This window comes from Hyperolius riggenbachi, chromosome 5 (assembly GCF_040937935.1).
Source record: "Hyperolius riggenbachi isolate aHypRig1 chromosome 5, aHypRig1.pri, whole genome shotgun sequence".
NCBI classification, from domain to species: domain Eukaryota; kingdom Metazoa; phylum Chordata; class Amphibia; order Anura; family Hyperoliidae; genus Hyperolius; species Hyperolius riggenbachi.
In genome coordinates, this window is record NC_090650.1 from 378,142,701 (window position 1) to 378,163,677 (window position 20,977).

Sequence of the window (20,977 nt, forward strand, 5' to 3'; positions counted from 1 at the left end):
GTGACCAACCTGGTGAGCCGCAGTGAGGGCACCATCAGCGACTTAATTCCCTACGCTTACTTCTTGGAGCGTGCTGTGCGTAGAGTGGCGGATGAAGCTGTGAATGAGCGTGACCAGGAACCGTTACGGCAGGAACAGGCATGGGACCAATTTTCATCAGACCCAGCTGTTTCCTCAACACCTGCGGCAGCACAGAGGGGGGAGGAGGAGGAAGAAGAGAAGTCGTGTGCAGAAGACGAGTCAGACTCAGAGGATGATGAGCAAGGTGTTTCTTTGGGGGAGGAGGGGACAGCGGCAGGAGAACAACCTCAGCAGGCATCGCAAGGGGCTTGTGCTGCTCAACCTTCCCGTGGTATTGTTCGCGGCTGGGGGGAGGAGGTTGACTTACCTGACGTCACTGAGGAAGAGCAAGAGGAGATGGAGGGTACTGGATCCGACTTTGTGCAGATGTCGTCTTTTATGCTGTCCTGCCTGTTGAGGGACCCCCGTATAAAAAACCTCAAGGGGAATGACCTGTACTGGGTGGCCACACTACTAGACCCTCGGTACAGGCACAAAGTGGCGGACCTGTTACCAACTCACCGGAAGGTGGAAAGGATGCAGCACATGCAGAACCAGCTGTCAACTATGCTTTACAATGCCTTTAAGGGTGATGTGACGGCACAACGCCAGCAAGGTACCACTGCCACTAATCCTCCTCCCGTGTCCACGCAGTCAAAGACAGGACGCTCCAGCGATCTCATGGTGATGTCGGACATGCGGACGTTCTTTAGTCCAACGCCTCGCCGTAGCCCTTCCGGATCCACCCTCCACCAACGCCTGGAACGGCAGGTAGCCGACTACCTGGCCTTAAGTGTGGATGTAGACACTGCTGTGAACAGCGATGAGGAACCCTTGAACTACTGGGTGCGCAGGCTTGACCTGTGGCCAGAGCTGTCCCAATTTGCCATCCAACTTCTCTCCTGCCCTGCCGCAAGCGTCCTGTCAGAAAGGACCTTCAGCGCAGCTGGAGGCATTGTCACAGAGAAGAGAAGTCGCCTAAGTCACAAAAGTGTTAAGTACCTCACCTTTATCAAAATGAATGAGGCATGGATCCCGGAGGGCTGCTGCCCGCCCCAAGACTAAGTCAGTCCCCGCACACACAGCATCTTTGCCTGCACGCCGTGTGACTGGCTGCCTGGCCTGCCCCAAGAAGACTAAGTCGCTCCCAGTCCCTCCACACAGAATGTCTGCCTGCAGGCCGCTTGACTACCTTCTCCGCCACCACCAACAGGGTCCGGGACTCCAGGCGGATTGCTGAATATTTTAGGCCGCTGCTAGCAGCGGCCGCTGTAATAATTTTTCTGGTGCGTGTACATGACTGCCTAATTTTTCTGGCTGCACTGCGGGCAGCTGCAACAACAAAAGAAAAGGCATGTACATGCGCCCATTCCCCTTCGTGATCATTACCTTGCCGTGGTGAAGGGGCTTGCGTATCACAATGAAGCAATGACCGGCGCCTAGATGAGTGTCTCGGGGGGCACACCCACGATAATAAGGTCGTTGCCTCATTGTGGTCAGACCAAATTTGATCAGCTGGACAGTCACTGTTCTGTCATTCAGCTACATCAGCCAGGCGACCATATGGGCTGTAAAGCCACCAAAACCTGCACTCTCGCCATGGTGCGCACCAGTCCAGCACGGCCGTCACTACACAAACAGCTGTTTGCGGTGCGTTACACGGTGAGTTTGGTGTGTCAGTGTGAAGCAGTACCTTAATTACACTACCTGATTGATGTATACACATGCAAGATGTTTGAAAGCACTTTAGGCCTGTCATTTAGCATTCAATGTGATTTCTGCCCTTAAAACGCTGCTTTGCGTCAAATCCAGATTTTTCCCCGGGACTTTTGGCATGTATCCCACTCCGCCATGCCCCCCTCCAGGTGTTAGACCCCTTGAAACATCTTTTCCATCACTTTTGTGGCCAGCATAATTATTTTTTTTTTTCAAAGTTCGCATCCCCATTGAAGTCTATTGCGGTTCGCGAACTTTAACGCGAACCGAACCTTCCGCGGAAGTTCGCGAACCAGGTTCGCGAACCTAAAATCGGAGGTTCGGCCCAACTCTAGCGGAGATGTGTGGGTTCATGAAGGACAAAGTCTAGGGTGCCAGAATATTTGTGCCTTAAGGCTCCTGTGATGTAAATCCGGGCCAGCAATCGCCAAAACACGTGCAATCCAAATATTGAGAACTAAATAGAATTAGAACGAAACACGGCCAATGGAAAAAGGGGCCCTGGTGAAGGACAGGAACATATGACTGTGGTAAGGGTTAGATTGTGAGCTCTTCTGAGGGACAGCCAAAAACCAGACTATTAAGTATGGCTGTAGAAGATATCAGTACTATGTTAATATTTAATAATAACAGATTATGACACTGTGACTATACTTAAAACCAGGCAGTTGTCAGCCACTGATGATCTATGAACTGGTGGAATAGGTAGTTTCCAAACACTGCTAAAACTAAATATATTCTTTTACAACAACAAAACACTTGTAAAATGCTTGAGGACCCAAAGCGCATGAGTTTGTTTCAGGTCAGTACATACTGTAGTGATGTGTACAGGAGAAAAAGTCACGTGATCATAAATGCCACACTAAACAGGTGGCTTTTTAGTTTTGATTTAAACATATCTCGGGCTGGGGCTGAAGCTGTCTTGCTTAAGTTTGGCAAGGCCTTCCAAAGGGCAGGGGCAGCATGACAAAAAGCTCTGGCTCCGAATGCTTTTAGTTGTACTCTGGGGGTGGTCAAGTTATTTGAACCTTTTGATCTGAGGTTGTGGGTGGTGTGGCGCAGTTGCAACAAACTCTTCAGGTATCCGGGGCATAGGTCGTGTAGGGATTTGAATGTTAGCATGCCAATTTGAATGTTTGAATGTTAGCATGCCAATTTGAATGTTTGAATGTTAGCATGCCAAAAAGGATCGTCAGTTTTATGGGTAGCCAGTGTAGTGAGCAAAGGATGGTCAGATAGGAGCACAGATTACCGGATCTGGCACCACTGCAATAGGGGGAAGGGGATCTTACAGATTATTAGAACCTTCCCCCTCTGCCCAGGGCCCACTGCATATTACTACTTTTGTGGTCTCTACAGGGTCCCGTTATAATAAAACAGAATCAATGCATTATTTATCATGAGGCCCATTTTAAGTGTTTCTTTCTATATTCCATTGGCATAATGAACTTTGTTTCTTTGATCCTTTTTGAATAGATGCGTGATGTGATTGGCGCAGCAACTGCAGGTCAGAGCTATTACCGTGCCAGTGTGGACAAAGCCGTCTCCTATATGAACACAAACAAAATCCCTAGACACGTGCAGAATCGCGTGCGCTCCTGGTTTGAATATACATGGGACTCGCAAGGAATGCTGGGTAGGTGAAAAGCCTGCACGCTTCAATGTAAAACGCACACTACCCCATAACACAGTGTGATACTAAGCTGCCCCGTTGGTTTTAATGAAAATTCATTTCTCTCGTTTTGCCGTCCATTCATTATTTACAAATTTAATTTATGTAAACAGCAGAAGCCTGGTTTTCATAAATGGAACATTAACTGCATCCTATATAAATGTTGTATCGTTTTATTATTTTTTCATGCGCAAACCCAACAGATGAGTCAGAGCTTCTGGAGCAAATGCCGACAAGGATGCAGTTAGCGATTGCCGTGGATGTCAACTTGGCTATTGTTAACAATGTGGAATTATTTAAAGTAAGTCCATTATTTTACCAGAAAAAAATAAGCTTTGATGTCATAATTATTACATGTCATCCAAAAATGACTGAACAAAAAAGCAAGCTGTTTTCCTGTTTTGTTCCCAGAGTATTATGATTGTGACTTTAAAATTACCGTTAACGACTGGTGTCTCGTTTTTGTACATTTAAGTTGAATGCCTCTGCTGCCATGTGAATTCTGTTTGAATTAATTTAACCCAGGCTCTTCAGCTTCTCCTAGGAAACTGTGATCCCGCGTTTGGAAAGCAGACATGTATTTTGCATCGGTATCAAATAATAAAGAGGTGCAAATTATAAATTCCAAACAAAACAAATACAGAGCATAACAGGATCTCTACAGAAACACTTCAAATGCGCAGCTCCAAGACTCCTCTACGGTTGCCCTCTTTGTAATTTAATACCACTTACCATCAAGCTTGTTCCTACCTTTAAAACATTTATTATTAATATTACTGATTTAAAAAACGCCAACATATTCCATGGTGATGTTCAGAGTAAGAAACTAACGGGGTATATAATAATACAGACAGTGGTACACACCAATATATAAAACACAGAATCTGTAATTACAGTGACAAAAGTAACTTGATGAATAGAATGTATAATGAATGCCGAGACACAAGGGTGAGAGAGCCCTGCCCTTGTGAGTTTACAATCTAAAGAAATGGGGGGAAACCAGAGGTGGGATAGTGTACAATAAACATACCTAAAAGGCAGAGTGTTTTTAGGATATTTGAGAGAGCGTTTAAAGATATCAAAGGTTGGAGATTGACGGATGTGTTGTGGTAGAGGTTTCCAGAGGAGGGGTGAAGCATGTGCAAAATCTTGTATATGTGAACGCAAGAAGGTAACTCTAGAGGAGGACAATAGAAGGTTGTGTGCAGATCTGAGATTACGGTTGGGTTAGTATCTGGAAGCTAGTGAGGAGATGTACGGGGGAGAGAGATTGTGGAGAGTTTTGTAGATTAGGGTTAAGAGTTTGAACTGGATCCTCTGGTTAATTGGTAGCCAATGAAGCGATTGTCAGAGAGGAGCAGTCGAGTTTAGTACACATTGAATCGGTGCCAGACAAGATATTATAAGAGCATGTATTAAAATTTTAGTTGTGTCCTGAGTGAGAAAAGGATGGATGCGAGATATGTTTTTTGAGTTGGAGATAACAGAAGATGGTTATGGAGTAAATGTGAGGAAGAAAAGAGAGAGAGAGGAATCAAATATTACTACTAAGCACTGAGGTTTGGGAACTGAAGTTATGGGGGTGTTAACATTTATTGTTATTTCCGGGAGAGAGGTGGACAGAGATGGTGGAAAAATGATTAGTTCTGTTTTATTCTTAAGTTTTAAGAAACGTTTAAGAAACATGATAGAGGGTATAGCAGACAAGCAGTAAGGAACACGTGTGGGGAGGGAGTTAAGGTCTGGGGCCAAGAGGTACAGTTGTATGTCAACCACATATAAGTGGTTTTGAAACCCAAATGAGCTGATTAAGTTGACAAGACTGTGCATGTAGATAGAAAAGAGGAGGGGGCCAAGGATAGAGCCTCGAGGTACCACCACAGACAAAGAATGTGGAGAAGAAAACTGATCTGAGTAAGAGACTATGAGAGGCCTCTCAGAGAGATAGGAAGATAACCAAGGAGAGAACAAGGCCCTTTATGATTACAGGCAAAAGTATATCTAGGAGTAAGGTGTTGTCAACAGTATCAAATGCTGATGACAGATCAAGATGGATGAGTATGGAAAATGACCTATGGATTTAGCTGTAAGAAGATCATTGGCCACTTTAGTAAGAGCTGTCTCTGTGGAGTGGTTAGAGTGAAAGCCAGACTTAAACTGATCAAGCAGGGAGTTAGCAGATAAATAATGGCTTGTATGCAGCATGTAAGTGTCATTCAAGTAATTTGGATGCAAATGGGAAAAGTGATACCAGGTGGTAGTTGGCGAGTGCAATGGGATCTAGAGATGTTTTTTTAAGTGTCACAACAGCCGTCATCAACATATTTAAACTATTTCTCAAAATACACGTTTTCAAAGTTTTATTCCCTTCTTGCTCTTTCTCTAAACCATCTCCAAGTAGTCAAAGAAAGCTACATTTCCCCAATTCACTGTATCCCTGTTATGCTCACTCTCATACGTCACCATACTCTCTGCTGGACATCCTCTTACCTCCAAGAAATCATAGTCACCACCTGCCACGCTCCAGTTTGTCCTCCTGAACTTGTGACCCGGTGGGGTTGTGGATATGGACTGTTTTCAAGTTTGGGTCATTTTAAGTACTGCTACAGTTTCAGTATGGCGGCTCCTGGTGGTTGTCTTTAAGCTGCCATTCCTGACCTCCACCTGTGATCTTGATTCTCTTAAAGAGGAACTCCAGTGAAAATAATGTAGTAAAAAAAGTGCTTCATTTTTTACCATAATTATGTATAAATGATTTAGTCAGTGTTTGCTCATTGTAAAATCTTTCCTCTCCCAGATTCACATTCTGACATTTATTACATGGAGACATTGTTACTGTGGGCAGGTTATTTAGCTGTTTCTAGCTGCTCTGGCTGTTAGACAGCTAATAACAGCTGTTTCCTGTCTCTGAACATTGTTACATTGTGGCTGTTTGCCAGCAGTACCGCGGTCTTCAGAGGTTCTTGTGGGAGGGATTTCAGCACAAAATCAGTCACACAGCGCCCCCTGATGGTCTGTTTGTGAAAATCATTGTCTTTCTCATGTAAAATGGGGTATCAGCTACTGATTGGGAAAAAGTTCAATTCTTGGTTGGAGTTTCTCTTTAAGCTTGTTACCAGTCCTGACCTTGGTTTGTGAACTTGACCCTGCTCTGCCAGCCACCAGTCCTGATCTTAGCTTGTGACTGTGACTCCGCTTGCCATCAGCAATGATCTCAGCCTTCCCTCCTGCCTTGCTCATTCTTCACATTGCAAGGTTGGTGGGGTATCCCCAGGGGTAACAGCCTATCAACCCCTGTGGGTCAGTCCGGTGAAAATAAGTGACTACTTAGACTATAAATCCTGGGAGAGACAATGGCCCATATGCAATTCACTTTTTCACCTGAGTTTTCTCCTAGGAGATAATTTTTCATCTTCGATTTAAAATAACTTTCCCGCACTTTTCGATTAAAAATGTACCAAAAAGAAGGTGAAAAAGTGATATCAAAATTATTTTGAGCATTTTCTTGCTTTCTGGTAGCTTAAAATGCATTTTATTAACAAGTTTAAAAATTTTACCTAGGAGAAAACTCAGGAGAAAAAGGGAATTGCATATGGCCCAATGTCTTCTGCCAGTGATAGAATCAGCAGAACCCTGACAGCTCCCCTCACCTCCTGGTTAGCAAGCGTGATTGGGCCAGGGCATATGTATGTTTCCAGTGGTCTTTATTTTGGCGCAGGGAGAAGCTGAGAGACGGCTCTGCCTGCACTGGGCAATCTAGGGGAATATATATAACAAATATATTCCCCTACTGATTACCTAATTTGTCCTTTTGGACATGTAGCTCAGGCTTTATCTATCGGTGGCACCCAAATTACAGTGATTTCACAGAAATTCCCCCTGTGCCGCTGTAACCGTAATTAACATTACCTTCTATGGTGGCACCCAAATCAGGCATTGCATGGTGCTGAGCAGGCACCAAAGTGATCTGACTCATGGGCCTAGGTCTGTTCTCCTCCTATGTCATTACTTGTTATGTATGCAGGGGCATCACCTACACCATCATTTGTTGTACATCACTACATAATATGTTGGCACTTTATAAATAAAAGTTAATAATAGCACGTTGTAATATAAACACAAGTGATGACAGTTTTGTACCACACTGCCTTACAACTTCTAAACAGCTCCCTAATGAGACTATAGGAGCATTTTTGGGTCTTAGCGGCCTGGTCTGCTTAAGGACGCCAGATTCATGTCTTCTCTTGATATGCTGCCCACCTCATGCCAGTCCCAGTTTTCCCTTGCTCCAACTGCTTATTAGACTGGCCTGCACCAGAGCAACGGCTAGGAAGGGCTCACATGTGGTAGGGGATAGGCCTAGTGTCTGGTTTTCGGTCACATATAGATATATCTAACAGAAAACCAGACGTCAGGATGCATACTGTTGCTAGGTGGGGGGGGTCAAAGGGACGACAGCATGTGCGTGACATCAAGCAACGTCTTCAAAGTAATTGGCGATGGGAGACTAGATCCATGGGGTGAATCACTTGCGGGTTGAGAGCTGCCATACACATGCTTGATTATCGGCTGAGGCAGTCGTTATGGGCCACCTCAGCCAACGTTAGTCAAGCGTGTGTATGAGCCTAAGATAGAATTGAACAAAAGTGTATAACTGAAGGCACTGATTGTGTGGACTCATCTCTCTTCCTTTTCCAGGGTTGTGATGCCCAAATGATTCATGACTTGTTACTGAAGCTGAAGTCCATTGTGTACTTACCAGGCGACTTTGTATGCAAAAAGGTAACGATATCCAATCTTTACATTGACTTTGATGTAGTAACAATAAAGAGTGACACTATGTTAAATTAAACGTGCAATAAAATAACTGATGCTTTGTACAAAAAAAATGCAGAGGACACACTTTATCATTTTTCAGTGGTAAGATGTGTCCATTGGAATAATATTTTTTATCAATATTACAGTTGATGTGGTCCATATAGGTGCTGGTTAGTAGACATAGCCTACCGGGTTGTTCCTAGAATCCTTTGTGGGTGTCACCAGGGATGTAACTAGAGCCTGGTTTTCCCTCGGGTTGAATAGTTTTGTAGCCACCAATGTCCATGTTATAACGTACATTGTTATGCATGCTGTTTGTTGGGAAATGCATGCATTAAATTGTTTTCATGCATGCGCTTTTAAGTGAGAACTGATTCTTTCCCTACTGCAACTGCGATTGCAAATGCACTTGGGTCAATACATATGCAGCAACCCCAACTTCCATATCAGGCCACCCCCTCGGGCAGCAGATGCCCTAAGCCCAGTACTCTGTGGCCTTTTCAGAAATCTGTCCCTGGTTAAGGTAAATATGTTTGCACCTGCACATGTAAAAAAAATCACCTCCAGGCTGCACTATGGGGTGGATCGGGACTCCCGAAGCCCTAACAGGAAATTCCGTTCAGAGCGGGATTTCCTGATGGGTATGATCGCCGACGGCGATCGGAGGGGTGGGCGGGATGGTGCAGGATAGCTACATGAAAAATAAATAAGTTAAAAAAAACCTCCCGCGGCCGATCGCCGCAAAAAAATAGAACGCCAGGGTGGTTAAGTAATAAAAAAAAATCCCCTATTAATTAACCCCTTACCCCCCCCCCCCCCTTTTCCCCCATAGTTACCAAAATAAAACACTTGTAAATAAAATGTTTTTAAACGTGTCATTTTTTAAAAAAAATACATGAATAGTTGCCTTAGATTGCCTTGTATGTTGTGAGGGTATATGACTGTTATTTTTGCAAATAAAGGCTTGTAATTAGTAATATAGTGTAAATGAACATTAAAACTAAAAAAATAAACCTTTATTTCCAAATAAAATATTATTGTCATACATTGTACCAGGGACATAATTTAAACATTGTAATAGCTGGGACAAATGGGCAAATACAATGGGCCTGATTCACAAAGCGGTGATAACTCAGTTATCACGCCTAAAAGACTTTAGGCGTGATAACCTTTGCACCGCTGAGTTAGCACCGATTTGTGCTCTTTATCGCGCGTAAAGTCCCGCACGCAAAGTTTTGCACACGCAATCGCAGCGCCCATAGGGTTCAATGGGCGCATCGCGCGCACTGCACCGTGCGCCGCGCGATAGCGCTTGCAAAACTTTGCGCGAGGGAATTTCGCGCGAGTTTCATTTTATCACGCCTAAACTGAGTTTAGGCGTGAGGGCTTTTCACAGGCGTGCAAACACTTTGCACTGCTTTGTGAATCAGGCCCAATGTGTGGGTTTTATCCACAGTAGCATGGATAATGGCTGAAAACTGAGAAATAATATTTTTTTTCTTATTATTCACATTAAAATGCATATAGAATAAAATAATTCTTAGCAAAAAGTACCACCCAAAGAAAGCCTAATTGGTGGCGAAAATAACAAGATATAGATAATTTTGGTGTAATAAGTATTGATAAAGTTATTGGCGAATGAATGGGAGGAGGGCTGAAATGTGAAATTGCTCTGGTCCATAAGGGGAACACCACCTGTGGTAGTCAAGTGGTTACAATATGAGAATGCCTTTTTTTCTATTCTCTTGGACCTGATTAGGTGTTTGAAGTTCAAACAAAGTGCAAATTTCCCTTTTTACTGTATCGCTTTAAAAAAATATATTGGACTTTTTATAGGTGCTAGCTTATTTTCTGGGCCGTTTTTTATCGACAGTTGTACATGACAGAGCTGGCAGTACTCACCAATGATAAAATGATGTGTTAGAAAATGAGACGCATTAGCAGCTGCTCTTAAAGTCTTAGAGATCACTCCTAGCTTGAAGAATAACGTTTTACCTGTTATTTTCTATAGCAGTGTGTGACACAGTAGAGTCCTTCTCACTCACATCTAACTGGTGTCGCAAAGGCTAGACTTCCTGATTGCAGCTCTCTCTCTTTTTTTCCCCTACAGCTCAGTGATTTATAAAAGTTACTTTCGTACAGATATTCCTCCTGCTGAATTGTGCAGCAGAGGTGATGTTTTATGCTGTTTCATTAAAGATTAATTTCATCTCTAAGCTGTGTGTTTGCTCTGAGCCAGAACTCATTCATTCTAAAAACAATCAGCCATGTGCTGGGAATTTCCTATGGCCAAATATTGACAGGCTTCTGAGATGAGATAAAGCAATAGTTGGCTTCAGAGGGATAAATATGCATTTCACATCATAGCTAGGATGTGTTCCCCTTGCTGTAGACCGGAATGTCGTTTACTCCTTGCCTTATGCCTAACCGTGACCTCACTCCTCTTCTCTACTGTCCTCCCTGGGCTTCAACCACCACCTATACACAGATGACACCCAGATCTAACTCTATAGCAAGGACCTCTCCACCACCACCATTGAGAAGGTATCCTCCTGCCTCTCAAGCATCTCATCCTGGATGTCAGCCAGGTTCCTAAAGTTAGACCTGGATAAAACAGAACTCCAGATTTTTCCCACCCTGTGCAATCTCGCACCCCATGGACATCTATGTCACTGTCAGCAGTACAATCATTTGCCCAACCGCACAGGCACGCTACCTGGGTGTCACCCTCGGCTCAGCCTTTTCCTTCACCCCCCACATCCAAACCATTACTAGGGCCTGCAATTTCCATTTACGCAACAACTCCAAGATCCACTTCTTCCTGACCAGCAAGACTGCCAACCTTCTTGTCCATGTCATCTACCTCAACACACACATCACCCCCTACAATCCATCATGAATGCATCAGCCAGGCTTATCTACGACTCCCATCACTCCATCTCCACAACTGCCCTATGGAAATCCTTACACTGGCTGCCGATCTGCTTTTGAATTAGTTTCAAGATACTATGCCTGGCCTACGTATCTATACACAAGTTCTGCCCGACCTACATATGCCCATGGGACAAGAGGGGGGGGGGGGGGTCCTACTTTCATTACTGTTTCATATTACTGTTTACAGCAAGTTGTAACTGGATTATTTTCCTGCTAGACTTGTGATCTGAGCTACATGTGACAATAATAGTTATGGCTGGCTATACAAGTAAGGTGTGGACGGTGTTATCGGTCCTGGAGAAGGTCCATAAAGACAAACTGGGGCCCATATGCTATTAACGTTTTCTCCTAGGAGATAATTTTTCCTCTCATTAAAATAACTTTTTAGTATTTTGCAATTTAAAAAGTACCAAAAAGTAGTTGAAAAAGTACTATTCAAATTATTTTGCTTATTTTTTGCTTGCTGGGGGTATGAAAGGCATTTTATTGACAAGTTGTGAACATATCACCTAGGAGAAAACTCAGGAGAAAAGGATAATTGCATATGGGCCAGAAACAAACCATCTAATCATTGACAACAAAGTTGTCCTCATTTTTCAATACTCCACTGTTGGAATTTTGAGGAGAATGGGCTTATTGATGCTTCAACCCCAAATGGTGCAATTGTGTTTGCGATTTTCCCATGACTGCTGGAAAAAATTATTAAATCACATGACACAGTGTTTACGATTTTCTTGCTCTCCCATTGACTTTCACCCAAATGCAGGGAAAATGCATCAGGCATTAGATTGATGATCACATTCAATTGATAATCATGGTGCCCTGCAATTGTGAGCAAAATGCGGCTAGTGAAATAGGGACTCAACTATCTAACTAACTGCTGCCATAAAAGGTGCCATAAAAGACAACCAGAAGACTAGGCAAGAATATATACAACTGATCACAGTACACAAACAGGAAGTAAAAAATCTCAAGTATGCTGAGCCAGAACCAGTATTGGCGGAAACCAGATAAATATACTACAAATAAAAGCCTAGGGCAATCCAAAAATCAGCACTGGCAAAATGTGGGCAATGTGTCAGGAATAAGTGCAGTGGAAGTAACCAGAATTCAGCAGCGCTCAGAAAGGCCCATAGGATTTTGGCTGTTTGCTGAGTGAAAGTCGAGTTCTATATAGGGGTAAACAGGTATGTCTGATAATGACAGGGCTTCAATCTATAGCAGGACATCTGCTGGTAGGAGGTTGAAATTGAGAATAGCTCACTTATGAAACAGGCAACTGCCCATAGATGAGACAGGCAACTGCAGGCAAGTCAAGGATGAGTGACACCCACATTCTGGTAGACAATGAAAGTTCAGAGAAAAACTAAAAATTACTCATGCGCCTAATCATCACCTTCATAAAACAATATATTGTTTATTCCATAAATATTCCATAAAATATAAGTCAAGCAATCATCAAAATACCTATAAAATCCCATAAAATTACACACATAAAATGCAAGCAGACACTGGCTAAGTTTTTCAGGACTACCCAGTGTCTGCTTGCATTTTATGTGTGTAATTTTATGTGAGTAACCCCATTATACTTATTGCAGCCAATAAGGCATTTCCAGACTTATAAAATTCTTCCTCTGTACCACGATGGTCTGAGCTATGCTTATGCGCTTTGAGTCCTATGGGAGAAAAGTGCTCTACAAATGTTATTTGTTGTTGTTGTTGTTTTAGGACTCCAAATGCAAAAAGGAACTTAATGGAATTAAATTCCAAATGCATTATTCACTAGGTTAGAATTTGGTAGAGGTCCTTAGCAACAGGGAGAAATTTCACCATGAACCAATGAGAATCCGCCCTGTTGCTGAGGATACCCATAGGTCTTTTGCAGCCCAATGGAGATCCCCATGCTTCTGCTAGCCACTGGCTGTGTATGGGGACCGAACGGTGGTGATCAGCGGTGGGACATGTGAGTATTATGTCATAGTGTGATTGAAACGGACGAAGCCTAGTGAGAACTTACTAGCTAAGTGAGAACTTACAGTCCTGGCCAAATGTTTTGAGATTGTCAAAAATATTGGAAATGAGAAAGGTTGGTGCTTAAGTTTTCATAATAGCAATTTGCATATACTCCAGAAAGTTATAAAGATTGTTCAGATAATTTGCATAGTCCTTCTTTGCCATGAAAATTAACTGAATCCCAAAGAAAACTTTCCACTGTCTTTAAAGGACCTGCTGAGATCATTTCAGTAATCGTCTTGTTAACTCAGGTGAGAATGTTGACGAGCACCAGGCTGGAGATCATTATGTCAGGCTGATTGGGTTAGAATGGCAGACTTAACATGTTAAAGAGACTCCGTAACAAAAATTGCATCCTGTTTTTTATCATCCTACAAGTTCCAAAAGCTATTCTAATGTGTTCTGGCTTACTGCAGCACGTTCTACTATCACCATCTCTGTAATAAATCAACTTATCTCTCTCTTGTCAGACTTGTCAGGCCTGTGTCTGGAAGGCTGCCAAGTTCTTCAGTGTTGTGGTTCTGCTATGAACTCCCCCATCCAGGCCCCTCTCTGACACTGCCTGTGTGAAATTTAGATTAGTGCAGCTTCTCTCTGTTCTATTATCTTTTACAAGCTGGATAAATCCTCCTCTGAGCTGGCTGGGCTTTCACATAATGAGGAATTACATACAGGCACAGCTGTCTGCACTCTGCAGGAAGAAACAGCCTGACACTTCAGTGGAAGATAGCTGCAGGGGGAAAGAAACACACAAATGATCTCTTGAGATTCAAAAGGATGGCTGTATACAGCCTGCTTGTGTATGGATGTATTTTCTATGTGTGGACATACTGTACATCAATCTACTTCCTGTTTTGGTGGCCATTTTGTTTGTTTATAAACAAACTTTTTAAAACTGTTTTTAACCACTTTTAATGCGGCGAGGAGCAGCGAAATTGTGACAGAGGGTAATAGGAGATGTCCCCTAACGCACTGGTATGTGTACTTTTGTGCGATTTTAACAATACAGATTCTCTTTAAAAGGAGGGTGATGCTTGAAATTATTGATCTTCCATTGTTAACCATGGTGACCAGCAAAGAAACGCATGCAGCCATCATTGCGTTGCATAAAAATGGCTTCACAGGCAAGGCCTGTGGCTACCAAGATTGCACCTAAATCAACAATTTATAGGATCACCAAGAACTTCAAGGAAAGAGGTTCAATTCTTGTTAAGAAGGCTTCAGGGCGCCCAAGAAAGTCCAGCAAGTGCCAGGATCGTCTCCTAAAGAGGATTCAGCTGCGGGATCGGAGTGCAACCAGTCCAGACGTTGCTCAGGAATTGCAGCAGGCAGGTGTGAGCGCATCTGCACTCACAGTGAGGCGAAGACTTTTGGAAGATGGCCTGGTGTCAAGAAAGGCAGCAAAGAAGCCACTTCTCTCTCAAAAAAACATCAGGGACAGATCGATCTTCTGCAGAAAGTATGGTAAATGGACTGCTGAGAACTGGGGCAAAGTCATATTCTCCAATGAACTTGAAAGAAAATAAAGCAGAGGGACACCAAGAGCCCCAATAGTGTAATTCGTCTTGGGGACATCAAAATAAATGAGAAGTTAAAATGATACTTACAAACCAGGGTTACCAATAGGCAACCACTGTATAGGCAGGTGGGGAGAACAATCCTGACCCCACTCAGGAATAAAAAGTCGCTCTCTGTAGACAGGAAAATAGGGTAACAACCCTCCACCCAGGGTGGACTCAATGTAGTGTACAAGATATAGAGGCGGCAAAAGAATAAAAGGTAATTAAATGAACTTAAAAAACCAACTGGTTAAACAGAGGAGGCAGCGAGCGCCGAGCTCGCTGATATAATACAGATAACAACAACAACAACAAATAACATTTGTAGAGCGCTTTTCTCCCATAGGACTCAAAGCGCATAAGCATGGCTCAGACCATTGTGGTACAGAGGAAGAATTTTATAAGTCCGGAAATGCCAGGCTAAACAGATGGCTTTTCAGTCTGGATTTGAATAGCTCCAGGGATGGTGCTGTCTTTACTGGGTGTGGCAGGGAGTTCCAAAGAGTAGGGGCAGCATGACAGAAGGCTCTATCTCCAGATTTTTTGAGGTGCACTCTGGGAGTGACCAAGTTTATAGAACTAGCTGATCTGAGGTTGTGAGAGGTGTGGTGCAGCTTCAGCAAGTCCTTCATGTATGCAGGGCCCAGATTGTGCAGGGATTTGAATGTCAGCAGTCCAATCTTGAAGAGTATTCTCCATTCTACTGGTAGCCAGTGCAGTGAGCGAAGGATCGGTGTAATGTGACAGTGGCGAGGCTGGTTTGTTAGCAATCTGGCTGCAGCATTCTGCACTAATTGCAGGCGACGCAGGTCCTTTTTGGGGAGGCCAGCATAAAGGGCATTGCAGTAATCCAGCCGTGATGTGATGAAGGCGTGAACTAGGGTTGGAAGATCCTCTGGGGGAATCAGATGTTTAATCTTTGCAATGTTCTTCAGATGAAAGTAGGAAGATTTAACTACAGATGAAATTTGGTTTCTGAAACTTAAATCCCCATCGATTAGTACGCCAAGGCTGCGCACAAGGTTGGAGCTGTTTATGTCCGAATTCCCAATCCTGATTGGTGTTGCTTTAGGATAGAGCTGTTTTGATGGCGAGCACTGGCTTTGGACAAAGAGGACCTCAGTTTTGTCAGCATTCAGTTTCAACCAGTTATCATTCATCCATGCCTGTAGCTCAGCTAAGCAAGAGTTTATTTTTGGAGTAGGGTCTGTTCCACCAGGTTTGAAGGACAGGTATAGCTGTGTGTCATTGGCGTAGCAGTGGTACGTCAGGCCATGTCGTTGGATAAGTGTACCAAGTGGCAACATGTAGATTGCAAACAGCAGAGGGGATAGGATTGATCCTTGTGGCACTCCGAATTGTAGAGGTGCAGGTTTGGACATTATAGGTCCTAGGGATACTCTCTGTGTTCTGTCAGTCAGGAATGATCTGAACCACTGGAGGACTGATCCACTGATGCCACAGTACTCCTGCAGTCTGTTAAGCAGGATTTCATGGTCAACTGTATCAAAAGCCGCTGAGAGATCCAACAGGATTAGGATGGAGCATTCCCCTCTGTCCCTTGCCATGAGCAGGTCGTTGCAGACTTGGATGAGGGCTGTTTCACAGCTGTGGTGTTTCTTAAAGCCAGATTGTAGAGGGTCCAGGATGTTGTTTACTGACAGCCTGGTTTCAAGTAGCAGATATCCCTCTGTGAGTCACCACTTCACAGTGTGTTACATTGTGAAGTGGTGACTCACAGAGGGATTGTGCACCGGCAAACCAGGTGTCATACCTGGTGTAGGAGCCCAGCTCAGCAACCCCCTTTCAAGTAGCAGATAGACAGCCTTTTCAATAACTTTACCTAAGAAGGGGAGGTTGGAGACAGGTCTGTAGCTGCTCATTGCATCTGGATCCATGGAAGGTTTTTTAAGAAGGGGCTTGATGATTCCTTCTTTTAAAGAGGTAGGAAACCTCCCTGCTTGCAGAGAGCAATTTACTATTTTGTGAAATGCTGGGCCAAGCAGGTCAGGACATTTCAGCATATGTTTAGTTGGTCCAGGGTCCAGGTCGCATGTTGTCTGGCGGAGGCGGCGGAGGATGTCTGAGATCTCTTCCTCACTAATACTTTTGAAGTCAGTCCAGGGTGTTAGGTTGTTTTTGCAGCTATTTCCAGGAGTTGCATTAGTCTTGGGTGCTGTGGACTGAATGAGAGACCGAATAGAGGATACTTTGTCAGCAAAGTAGCACGCAAATTTCTCACATAGCTCCTTTGAGGGAGTTATAGTAGGCTTTAGGCAGGATGGGTTACAAATGCTGTTACTCCTACTGTATTTTGCCTGAGGAAGCTGGATATATTGTTTTTTGGAGTTCCGAATAAATTGTTGACTGTCTGAATCGCAGTCCTTGCCTGTGTCTGTTTGGAGGGGGTAAGACCACCGCTGCCTCCTCTGTTTAACCACTTGGTTTTTTATTCTTACCTTTTATTCTTTTGGCGCCTCTGTATCTTGTACACTATATTCTCCAATGAAGCCCCTTTCCGATTGTTTGGGGCATCTGGGAAAAGGCTTGTCAGGTGAAGAAAAAGTGAGCGCTACCATCAGTCCTGTGCCATGCCAACAGTAAAGCATCCTGAGACTATTCATGTGTGGGGTTGCTTCTCATCCAAGGGTGTGGGCTCACTCACAATTTTGCCAAAAAACACAGCCATGAATAAAGAATGGTACCAAAACACCCTCCAACAGCAACTTCTTCCAACAATCCAACAACAGTTTGGTGAAGAACAATGCATTTTTCCAGCACGGTGTCATAAGGCAAAAGTGATAACTAAGTGGTTCGGGGACCAAAATGTTGAAATTTTGGGTCCATGGCCTGGAAACTCCCCAGATCTTAATCCCATTGAGAACTTGTGGTCATTCTTCAAGAGGCGGATGGACAAACAAAAACCAACTAATTCTGAGAAACTCAGAGAAGTGGTTATGAAAGAATGGGATGCTATCAGTCAGGATTTGGCCCAGAAGTTGATTGAGAGCATGCCCAGTCGAATTGCAGAGGTCCTGAAAAAGAAGTTCCAACACTGCAAATACTGACTCTTTGCATAACTCTCATGTAATTGTCAATAAACGCCTTTGAAACATATGAAGTGCTTATAATTATATTTCATTACATGACATAAACAACTGAAACAAAGATCTAAAAGCAGTTTAGCAGCAAACTTTGAGAAAACGAATATTTTTGACAGTATCAAAACTTTTGGCCAGGACTGTACTAGCTAGCTTCACTAGCCTAGTGAGGCTTTCATTGCATACATTTTCTCATCTGGTTCAGACTCTGCATTCCACTTAGTGCAACGCGGCAGATACTTTTTTTTAACAAATGGAAGTGGATCCCATTTTTAACATTAGGATCCGCTTCCTACTCTAAGCAGAGCTTTAAAAAAAAGTCTCAAACAGGTACGTTTTTCAAGCAAGTGTGAATTGCATGAGTTAGTGGTGCAATTTACACCAATCCATTCAAACGACCCCTGCAAAATTTGGGAAACAACCACAAAAAAATACTGTTATACAGACATCTGTTTACTGCGCTGACAGTTTCGGAAAGCGCACATAACGAATGAAAGCTTTAACCTTCAAAACAACATGAATACCAACTGCAAACGTCTTCATTTAAGAGACAAGATGTAATCATTTATGAGCCATAGCGGCTGTGATTTAGATATACAGTGGGGAAAACCGCTCCGGAATTCTAACAGTATATATTATCTAACAATGAGTAAACACAATTTACCAACTCAAGGCCGAGCAGCAGTTCCATCATTATTTGAAAAATGAAAAGTGTATGAAATGATTATCTGACATCTAGAGGACTCCCGCAGAAAAGGCATGACACTGCTGACCTAACTGATTATGTGCCTTTCACGCCGGTCCCTTGTTAAATCATCACTCTTTTCCTGCATTTTCCACAGTATTCTCCTCAGAGTTAAAACACAAAACTGCTTGAAAGCTTATCTCCTGTTACATTGTGAAAACTGCTTTGATTACCAGCCTGTATTTGTCCTTCGTTCAATGTATGCATTGAGAATGAGGGACACCACTGAAGGCAAATATTTTTGGGCAGCAGATTTGTCCCCATTAGACCTTCAGTTCAGTTATGCCATCACACCATCCAGGCACTTGCATCTATGTCACACACAGTTACCGTATGCTTCCCCCCTCCGACTCTGATCCCACTAGTCAAGCCCCGCAACATTGCCAGTCATTCAGGGCCTACCAGATTTTAGGTTATGCACCACTGTACCATCAGGTGACATCCTAACACGCATCCAGGCATGCCCCACCACACCTCCAGAGATATCCACCATTCCTCTAGCGATACCCTATCACATGCCCTGTCATGCCCCACCACACCTCCAGAGATACCCTACCATAAATCTCGTCATGCCCCAACGCACCTCCTTAGATACCCTACGACACGTCCCATCATGCCCCATCACACCTCCAACGATACTCTACCGCATGCCTAGTCCTGCTGCACCACACTGCTATTGACACCCTACTACATAACCAGTCATCCACACATCTAGTCATATCCATTGAGGAAGCTGACTCTTTCATTAGGGCCACACCTAATACTGCTTTCTGGGCGATGGGGAGTCCAAGGAAAAAAGATTGCGCTCCAGATGGATCCAATAAATTACCAGGGGTTCGCAGTTAAATACAAAGTCACCATCTCTTTGTTATACCAATATCAGCCAAATTCACTGCGCTCCTCAATCAAGTGACCCCCACTACAGAGGTTACACTGATCAGCCCTGGAAAGAGTTAAAAATCGCACATAGTGCTTAATACTGCTTAGGTAATAAGACCCCTTCTTCACCACATCTATGCACTCCACCGGGATGTGCCCTTTAAGTGGAAATCACAATTGTACACCCTCCTCTGGGTATGCACTCACCATCATGCCACTTGTGCTTCTGCTTATCAGTACTCAAAGTACACCTTTTGTCACCAGCTGGTCAGCCCTGGACATAGGTCCAACTCAGTGATCCAGTAAAAAAGTTGTTTATTACAATAAAAATCCGTTTAAAAACAGAGTACATGCTAAAAAGTGCTATGAGGATCAGCGTCCAGTATGGCAGCAAGCAGCACTTAAAGGGCACATCCCGGTGGAGAGCATAGATGTGGTGAAGGGGTCTTATTGCCTAAGCAGTATTGAGCACTATGTGCGATTTTTAACTCTTTCCAGGGCTGATCAGTGTAACCTCTGTAGTGGGGGTCACTTAATTGAGGAGCGCAGTGAATTTGGATGATATTGGGGGATGGGGGGTTCAGGAGGAAAAAGGTCACCTAATAGAATAGTTCTACTGAATGAGTTTTCAGAGTACATCATGGGATACACGCCTGTTGTCCATTGCCCATGGTGTTATTTGTTGTGATTGTTCCTCCACACAGTGTTATTTGTTGTGATGTAACACAATAGAAAACTCTGCATAACTTTTGTTTTCCTATCTCTTACTACAGGGAGAGATTGGAAGAGAGATGTACATCATCAAGCAAGGTGCTGTGCAGGTTCTAGGTGGACCCGATGATAAGAAAATTCTGGTTACGTTAAAAGCAGGAGCTGTGTTTGGGGAAATCAGGTTAGTTTTACATAATAAAATAAAATGAAGGAAATTCCTATGGAAACACTGTATAGTATACCAAACAAACAAAATGAGTATGATCCAATCCAAAATCATAACTACCATAGAAACTCCCAGCTGAGGTGTTTAGAAAATAGCAAAAATAACTATAATAAGGTAAAAATACAATTTTTAATACCTCATAAATAACAAAATGCCCTTAAAAGGTCATTACAAATAAAGACTCCATCACTTTCACTCTGTGCATGCCTGACTAAGATGTACCTCTCAGATCAAGTATAAAGGTTCACAGAAAACAACAACAAAAATCCCAAAAAAACAATATTCTTGAAAATTAGATTATTCAAGAGAGAGTTTGTCAAAAAGTGTCTCTCCAAGAGTTGTGTCTGATGTGGTTTTTTGATTCAAAGGGCTTCTTTCCTGGGAAAAATTCTGAAGTCAAAGTAATTGCATATACAGTATAAATATAAGGCAATAAAGCCAAATACAAAATGGAGTGATCCAGTAGAAAGATGCAACCAAGAGCAGGAATAGCATGTTTATTATCCATAATGACCTTTTAAGGTCTTTTTTGTTCATCGTAAA

The 20,977-nt window shown here is 43.2% G+C and overlaps 1 protein-coding gene across 2 annotated transcripts in view; it reads left to right on the forward strand.

The window, feature by feature from the left end:
- CNGB3 (cyclic nucleotide gated channel subunit beta 3) overlaps positions 1-20,977 on the forward strand; it is a 312,570-nt gene that overhangs the window by 252,628 nt on the left and 38,965 nt on the right. For both annotated transcript variants that reach the window (XM_068234874.1, XM_068234873.1), the window contains exons 13-16: positions 3,253-3,412; positions 3,652-3,749; positions 8,147-8,230; positions 20,271-20,389. In XM_068234874.1, the coding sequence (XP_068090975.1) occupies positions 3,253-3,412; positions 3,652-3,749; positions 8,147-8,230; positions 20,271-20,389 (461 nt within the window). The remainder of the gene's footprint in view (positions 1-3,252; positions 3,413-3,651; positions 3,750-8,146; positions 8,231-20,270; positions 20,390-20,977) is intronic.